The sequence below is a fragment of the Lathyrus oleraceus genome, chromosome 3 (genome assembly GCF_024323335.1).
Source record: "Lathyrus oleraceus cultivar Zhongwan6 chromosome 3, CAAS_Psat_ZW6_1.0, whole genome shotgun sequence".
Classification (NCBI taxonomy): Eukaryota; Viridiplantae; Streptophyta; class Magnoliopsida; order Fabales; family Fabaceae; genus Lathyrus; species Lathyrus oleraceus.
Window position 1 is genome coordinate 101,504,603 of NC_066581.1, and position 9,229 is coordinate 101,513,831.

The 9,229-nt window shown below is 35.0% G+C and overlaps 1 protein-coding gene across 1 annotated transcript; it reads left to right on the plus strand.

Annotated features, from left to right (window-relative positions):
- Positions 1 to 4,349: 4,349 nt before the first annotated feature.
- Positions 4,350 to 8,798, plus strand: LOC127129906 (uncharacterized). The gene is made up of 5 exons (XM_051059011.1): positions 4,350 to 4,545; positions 7,002 to 7,243; positions 7,935 to 8,073; positions 8,374 to 8,465; positions 8,580 to 8,798. The coding sequence occupies exons 1-5, from the start codon at positions 4,350 to 4,352 to the stop codon at positions 8,796 to 8,798; spliced, it is 888 nt and encodes a 295-aa protein (XP_050914968.1).
- The last annotated feature ends 431 nt before the right edge of the window (positions 8,799 to 9,229 follow it).

Consider the following 9,229-nt stretch of genomic DNA (forward strand, 5'->3'; position numbering starts at 1 on the left):
AAGTTTTTTCAAAAATTGATCAAATATTTCAAGGGATACTTCACCTTACATCATATTATGCATATATTATCCTCCATGATTCCCAAAAGTCAAGATAATGTCAAGCTAGCAAGTTGGTTCATGGTGGTTGACCAGAGAAAGTCAATTGGTCAAAACTGGGGTTCCCTAGACCCTATTTCCTACAATGTTTGTCATATGAACATTATTCTAAGAGAAAAGTTACTCTAAATGACATTCCAAACAACTTTTATGTTGAGGTATAGAGCTAATGTTTCTTGGAAAGTCATTTTGTATGGCGAAAGATTATAGGTCATGTTGTCTAAACCCTAGTTTAGATGTCAACTTCCCAAGACCATAACTTGCTCGTTTTGTATGAGATGAAAGCCATTAAAATTTCATGATCAAATTAAAGATGTATACTTCAACTTTTATGTTTTGATTAAGTGGAAATTCAACTTCCAAATGCATGTGCCAAGTGAACACATTATAGGTCATTTTGGGCCAATACCATTTAACAAGTGATTTTCCTCAACTTCTAAAATGCATAACTCCTTCATGCCAAATCCAAATGAGGTAAACTTTGTGACCAAATTGAATAGGTTTTAAATATATACAACTTTTATGAAGGCACTTTTCTTATTTGAAGTCCATAGAAAAAGTTATTCAAGGTGGAAGAAGTGAACATTTGACTTGGGACTTAGAAAATTTTCAAATATGTTTGATTTACCAAACTTCCACCTCAGAATTCATCATGATCCAAGCTTAAAATGAAACATTTTTCAACATGAAAGTTGTTCCCCTTGATCTAACATTTCCAAAACATCCAAGATCATCTCATTTGGATCAAGATTGAGGGACTTGCGCATGGCTTCATTATGGAAAGTATTTTGGCAAGATTGAATTTCAAATGATCAAATTCTTTGCATGCTTACACATGATGCATTCAGTACTCTTTACACACAAATGGGAATTGGATTGCATCATTCTCAAGGCCCAAACCATTGCTCATTAACCCATGCAAGAAGGTTTCCAAAATTGTCCAATTTTCAAGTGGTGCAAATATCAAGTGCATTGCCTATTTAAACAAGCTTAAGGCTTCAGATTCATAATCAACACCTTGCCCAAGCTTTTCTAGACCAGTTCAAACCCTCACTGCAATAGAATTTTCTGAGATTTCTCTTAAAATCGAGCTTGAACTTCATCTTCTGTTTGGAAGTTCAAACTCCAGAAATTCACTTCCCTTTGCATCTCATTTGGTTTCTGCAAGCAAGAGGAGGAGAAAGCAATCAAATCCAGATCAAGATCAAGTGGAATTAGATCAACTTGAAGGTGATTTTTCAGAAACTTCTTCTCTTCTATTCTCTCTTATTTCTCCATTATTCTTGTTGATTTTTGGTTTGCTGAAGTCCTACCAATGTAGGCAACAAGATTGAGTTGCTTTGAGGTCAAATCGAAGCAACTCAGTTCATGATCCTCAAAATTCAAATCCTTGTATCTTTTTATATACTTGGAATTGGACAAAATCGAGGCCATATTCGAGCTCCTGAGCATTTTTTCTTTAAATTCGTGTCTTGCTTTTTCATTTTGGTGATGGTTGAAGGTGGACCAGTCCGGTGAGGTCCATCGGAGAAGAAGACCGGAGCTCTAGCTCCGACGATGTGTTGGAAGCATCTCAACCATAGGATCCTTTTAAAATGTTTTAATCTTGGGCGTTGATTGTGGTTACCACGCGTGTATCTCATTTGACTGCAGTGCATGTGGAAAGCACGCTGATCACCATCTGATCTGCCACCTCAATTAATGAGGGAGATCAGATGGTCCACGCTTTTTTGAATTTTTGAATTTCCTTTTATTTGCTTATTTTTCATTAATTCATATTAATTTCATTATTGATCCAAAAAATATGGGACTTTCACCAAAAAAAAAAATATTTTTCTCTTTTATTTCCTGAATTAAAATTATTTTTTGGATCAATATTGATATTTTTCATGATTTAATTGTTCTTGTGCATATTTTTAATTGTTTAAAAATACTTCTGACTTTTCAAAAATAATAAAAAAAATTGTCCAAGGTCCTTTGACCTTGTTTGACCTATGATAAATCTCTTGGTCATTTATTTGGTGTTTTGAAGAGGTTTTAGGTTTTTTGGTCAAACATAATTTAATTTAATGCATTTTATTTTGACTTTTAATTGTTCAATTATGTAGAAATTATGTTGAGCCATTTTTATTGACTTGTGAAGTTTGACTATGTGTTTGGGCCTTGGTCAATGTTGATTTGACTTTTGTTGGATTAAAATCATTGGATTTAGGGGATTGATGAAATGTACATTTTATCTCCCTAAATGGATGAATGATTTTAATTTGATAAAATTCCTTCCATGACCAATTTAAGTTTGTCTCATTTCCCCTCCCTTTTCATCTTCAATCCCATTCTATCACATCCCTCTCATTGACCAATGACATCTCAATATCTTAAGGCTAATTGGTTCATCAATAACTTTGTGTTAGATGAACCAATACAAGTATGAATGAGATTAGGTTCATCATTTGATCATTTTCTTTTTGTGTGTGGTATGTTTTAGGATTATGGTTCATTATACCATATCTCTAACATGCATTAACACCAAAATTTCAATTGCCCGGTCTCAGATAGTTGTGACTTCTACATAAGTCCAATTACGATTGCTTAACATAGCGCTAAATTTTGACCCAAAGGCATATAATTCTAGTAAGTGAGATTGTAAGTCTCCCCCCTTTCATGGTATTGTGTGGAAACTTGGCCTTTTTTCCTTCCTTTGGAAGATGTATTGGTTCAAAGATTCGCGCTTGTGAATAGAGAGTTGAGTGTTCTCCAAATAATGACTTAAACAATTGAAAAGCAAAACTCCATTAACATCTAATCAACAAACATTTGACTAACTCTTATTATTAATTGCTTTTAATTTCAAGTCATTTACTTTATGCCATTTAAATTCAAGCCATTTATCATTTGCCATTATACATATCATTTAACTTGTTTATTTTAATGTCATTTTCCCTTTTGCTCACTTGAGCTATGTATATTGATTGTATATATTTGTTTGTATTATTTTGTTTGTGCTTGTGGTCTTAGGACCTCAAAATACTTAATAAACAACAAAAACCCCTAAAAATGTTTGTGTGGACTGTTGGATTTGATCTGAGCTTTGGACTTAGAATTAGGCAACATTCCCCATGCAAAAGGACTTGGCCAATGCCAACATTTCTGAAACCAAGTTCTTGTGATTTGAATTTTCATATGATGCAAGTCTTGAGATCTTCCTGAATTCACCTGCTACATGGTCTTGATGCAAATGCTACTTTGAACCTGTGTCTAATACCTTATTATGAGCCATTCAAGGAGTATGTCATCGGGTACATGGGGAAGGTTTTGAAGAAGACTATGAAGTTGCTAGCTTGGATGTGGCTACCTTTATTTGATGCCTTGTTCTTCATCTTGCTTGCTTGTTGATATTGCTTGATTTTAAAGTCTAAAGGAAAAGTGGGTTTCTATATGACATTCTTGTATATTGGATTGCATCCCAATCGTCAGATCTTTTTAACTCTTAACTTTTAATTTTTGCTTAGGATTAGTCTCTTCATCTCCTCCCAACTTCTTAAATTTCAAATCTCTCCATCCTTTCAAAATCTTCTTTGCTTGTGATTTCTAACTTAGACTCTTTATTGCAAATTAGAAACCTTGGCCTTATGCCATTGCATTTTTACACTCTTTTCTTAAATCAAACTTGTAAATGAACTTAACCATATTGACTTAAAATTTCAAAAGACAAAAAGAAATAACACTCATTCAAACTCTTTTAGGCCTTTTGTGCCTCTTTCAAACTTAAATTTTTGTTAAAAGCAATTCACTCACTTTGAAATTGATACCACGAACTACAAGGTTTTGATCCCTCATTTTTATGTTGGTATGTAGGCACAAGTCCGAAGGTCTTGTCAAACACAAAAATATAATTAATGAATTCTTTTCTCATCCCCACACTCTATTTATTGCAAACATCTTTTATACCAAAACACATACACACCTAAAAAAGGGCTCCCTAGGAGTACCTAGGACACTTTGGGTGCTAACACCTTCTCTCTATGTAACCAACCCCTTACCTGTAATCTATGGAATTTTATTAGTTTTGATTTGAAAACTTCTTATCTTTGGGTTTTGTTCGTACTTTTCCCTTTTCCTTTGGAAACAATAAAAGCGCGGTGGCGACTCTGGTTTTATTGACGTTAAGTTTATCCATAGCTTAATGGTCATGGATTTACCGCTACAGCTTCCAAAAGAACAACTTCAGAAGTAAGTTCAAGAAAAGTCTCATGGAAACATGGGATGAACTTGATAATAAAGAAGAAGATAATGAGAATAAAGAAGAAGCCAATCTTGCTTTGGTGGCTTCAACATTCTCAGACTCAGAAGTTGATTCTGACTCAGATTCAGAGGATGTTGATGAGGCATTCTCTAGACTTATTAGATATGATATAATTACTTTTTGTCAAGATCTTATGGACAGATGTCAGCATAAAGCCAGGCACATGAGAATATTGAAAAAGCAATATGATCTTTTGAAATATGAACTAGAAGCATCTCAAAATAAAACTAAACCTCTTGAAAGAAATCATATTGCTCAAGTAAATAAAGTGTCTGATAAACCCTTGAGTGAGCATGAAATGATTCTTCAATAATTTATCATAACTGGTTTTGAAAGAAATAAACTTGCTTCCATGATATATGGAATAAGTAAGAGAAAAGGAGAAGGTCTTGGTTATCACCCAAAAAAAGTAATCCAAGGAATGAAACCTTGATTGAACCATCAAATCCTTCTTCTTCTAGCTCTATTCAAAAAGGGATGTATTCTCAATTTGTGTCTGTTGTTAATGTTAAGGGTCTAAACCAATGAGAACTTATAAATGTAGAATCAAAAGTTATGAAGAGATCAGGACCTAAGATCTCATGGTCAAAAGCTCTGAAAAAATCAGAACCAATGATTCTTAAGTCAAAGGTTCTAAAATAAACAGAATCTAAGACCTCAAAGTCAAAGGGCCTCAAGAAGATACAACCCAAGACATTCAGTTACAAGGTTTTGAAAGGTCTAGAACATAAGAATAAGGCCCATTCAAGACAACAAACTTTTAAATCCAAAGTCTTGAATAATCCAAAGCCTTAATACAAAGCAAAGGCTTAAAATAAGAGGAATATCAGTAAAACTAACCTCAAAGGACCCATAAGAGTATAGGTACTAAAGAGTGAGATTATTTTTGTTACAGATATGTTAAAAAGAAAGAACAAAGCAACAACTCTAGTTCCGGGACAATGGCCGCTTATAACTTATAACAGCAAAAAGACCTATGTTCAAAATCCCAACTCAGAAGGAGGAAGAAAATGTGGAGTTGGAAGAAACCGGTAAGAAAATATCACGGGTACTGGGAGGACTGAAGCTGATCAATCAGAGCTGGTACTTTTGATGCTTAACCAATCTATAAAGTTTATCCAGTCGATATGGGGTCTGAAAAGACTCTTGATAGTTATCAATTGAGCATTGTTGGAAAAATGTAGTTCCTCTAGAACAATCTCAATATCATATCAGAAGCTGCATAAAGAAAGGTATGGATATTTTGTTGTTTTTATTTAACAGTTTCTAATCCTGATATTCTAATATCAGTTAGAAGAACTTCATATTTATGAAAGTAGAATTACACTTCACTATGATAATACTACTTCTACAAAGAATCTTATTATATATCAAAGTCAAGCATCTTAAAAATCTTTTCAAATTTGTGCTTACATTTGATTGGAGAAGCAGAGCCTGATGATGTTCAGAAGCTACTATGATCAGAAGCTCTGAACTAGCTTTTGGTGAATAATAGCCTCTGAAGCATCTCAACCTCTGAAACCCAAAATACGATTAACTGCCTCTAATATGCACACAAGTGGACACAAAATTTCAAATGCCTCTAGCACCTGTTTACTTACGAGTCATAAATCTGAAACATCTTCTGACAAGTGGATTGTAACTGCTGATAAAACACCATCAGATAATGATGTTTTGTCTTAGATATTGTGCACCCCTGCCACCTTTGTCCTTAAGTTTTATTTTGATCAAATTTATTTTCACTCAAAACATTATACTTATATCAGACGCACCTCTCTCTCTCTCTCTCTCTCTCTCTCTCTCTCTCTCTCTCTATATATATATATATATATATATATATATATATATCACTTCCGACACTTTTGTTTTCTCAAACCTCCTATAAAAAACAACCCATTTTAAAATAAACCCTAAAACCATTTTGCAATGGCGTCATCGTCTTCTCAAAATGCATGCATGAATGTCGAATATGGCAAGAGTATGACTATCAAACCTAGAACCATCAATATCAAGAAGGAGGATCTGAAGTTAATAGTGGAACAAATTGTTAATTTTGACTCCTTCAATCATAATGGTTATGACCTCTGGAGTTTCTTCAGAGTACAAGAATGGTCTTCGTTTTTTTATTTTCTAAATGGACCAACTTACCCCCATCTAGTAAGGGGCTTCTGGGTTATGGCTGAAGTTTATGATGGACTTGATGCAACAAAATATGAAAGTGCAGAATGACAAATCCTTGAAGGAGAAGAAAGGAAATGGGTATGAAGGAATTTGAAGAAGTGGAGATTAGGTCAGCGGTGATGGGTGTTGATGTAACCATCACTCAGAGGATTATTGCCAAGCTTCTGAGGGTGACAAACACTAGAAGGTTCATTTTGAACACAAAAAAGAATTCCTAAAGTCGATTCCATTAAAGCAAGTTTATTTGAGATTTCTAAAGATACATGTTCTTCTTCAGACTTTGGAAAGGTCAAGAACATGAAGACTAATTTCAAGCTTCTGTTTAAAATTCTCATTGGTTGTCTGATCCCTAGAGAAGGCAGCATTGATCAAATTTCATAGATCACAAACACTTCATTTTTTTTACTGGTCAATGAAGATAAAATAAATCTCCCTACTTACATCTTAAATCATCTTTGTGAGGCTATCAAGGAAAGTAAGAAGCGCAATAAGAAGAATGTACTATATGCTAGACTTCTGTCTGAACTGTTTCATTATAGTCGTCTGACTGATGCCCTTAAAAATGTTTCTGATAATGAAGATCTAGAGGAAATCCATGGGAACATTCTTTTTGCTTCTATTCTAGAAAACATGAGGCTTCTGAAAAAGAGTGAAGTGGTGGTATCTTAAGAGCCTCCTAGAGTTAGAAGTGCTAAAATTGATTATCTTGAGGATTATCCCGTGATTACCAAGCATGACAATCCTTAGGTAATTAGGATATAGTTTGAGATGGCAAGAAAAGAAGCTGGTGTGGTTCTGAGATATGAAGAATTACCAAATGAACCAGCTGACAAGCACATACCCTCTAAAAAGAGAAAGTAAGTGGCTTCTGAGGTCCAGAGGAAGTTCAGAAGCCTCCTAAGAAGAAGGTTGTGCAACATAAGGAGATTGAGAAAGAAGTTGAAGAGGTAGTTGCATCCACTATTTTGATGCCCTCTAAGACAAGAAGTGGAAGAACTCCTCTGAAGGTATCTTCTTATTCTTTCACATCTGATGCACCTGCAAAGAAGAAGTTAAGGAAGATGTTTATTCCTGCTGAAGTTGAAGAGGAAAAGGAAGAGGAAGAGGAAGAAAAAGAAGAGGAAGATGGGATATCTTTTGTCTAGAGGAAAAGGGTTACAGATGCTGGAGCCCAGAAGGTTGTAGAAGGATCTATTCTAAAGGGAGCTCAAATGTTAGCCTCTGATCTCTTGAAACATGCAAAAAAAAATAGCCTACAACCTCTGATGATCTGTTGGAAGAAGTTGTTGCTTGAGGAGAAGTTTTAGAGACTACTAAAGTCCAAGTTGCTGAAGTCATTGTTGGTTTGAAGTTTGTTGAAGGAGCCTCTGAAGCTGAAGCTTCTAGTTTACCAAATAAAGTTGTATCAGAAGCTTCTACTAACCTTGCCTCTGAAGCTGCCGGTGAAGAGAATCAAGCTAGTCCAGATGTTGTGGAGACTGATATGACAAGTAGCAATCTAAACTTTATCTTTGAAGATTGTTTTAATTATTCCACCTTAAATCAAAAATCACAAACACCCTCACCCAACACTTCACCCAAACCTTATCCAAGACACACTTTATCACCTATTCAACAATCAGAATCTATGGTGGAGTCTCCTAACCCAACTCTTAACATCTAGATTCTAGAAAAATCTAGTAATCTAGATGATTCTGAATATCTTGCTGGTGAATCCACTGATGACTAGAAATAACTAACATACTTTTCTAATTCTGAATAACTAACACCTCTGAACACCATGCTTACAGCCCCAATAGATGTTTCTAGTGGGAAACCCTCTTCTAGCTCTGAGTCAGAAGTTGAAGAAGCTGAGTTCATTGCTCTTCTTAATCTCAGACATGTGACTCTATCACCTATTTTTATCTGACCTATCCAAGCTATCTCTCTTCAAACCTTCACCCCTCAAGACCTACATACTAACCAAGCATGCTCTGCTGATGCAACTTCTTAAAAGAATAATTTATCTGTTCCGAATGAAGCTAAACATGCAACCCTAAATCCACCAAAACCTAAATCTCCACCAAAAACTCAACCTTCATATAAACTTATATCTGAAACTCAATCAGAACACCAACCTACACCTAAAACCTCATCTCAACCTACACCCCAACCATCACCTAAATCTACTCCAGAACCAGAACCTAGTCTTGTTCCGAATCAATCTAAAGTTTAAGTTACCTTTGAACCTCAAATTGAAAAAAAAACAAGTTTCTTTGGACCAACCTCAAACCGAAACCAACCTTAACCAAAATGTCCAAGAGAACTATCTGTCTGACCATCACCCCTCATCCCCCAAAAGAATAGATGTTGTATCAGAGTTTGGCATAAAAATCTTATTCATTCCCTTACAATCGGGGCACCCTCAAACATATATTCCACCTCTTCCACCCTATATCCAAGCCCAACTAAAAGAAATCAAAACTATTTTCTTTGATAGAGTTCAAAATCGGGTTGCTGAGTGAACCACAACTTTTGACCCATCAGCTTATGTTGCTAAATGGGATTCTCTCACAACCTCTATTGTATCAGTTTTTCAGAATATGAAGTATGTCTCTTTAGAGTCTGTTGCCTCTACCAGTTAGAGACAAGAGCTTATGGAAGAAA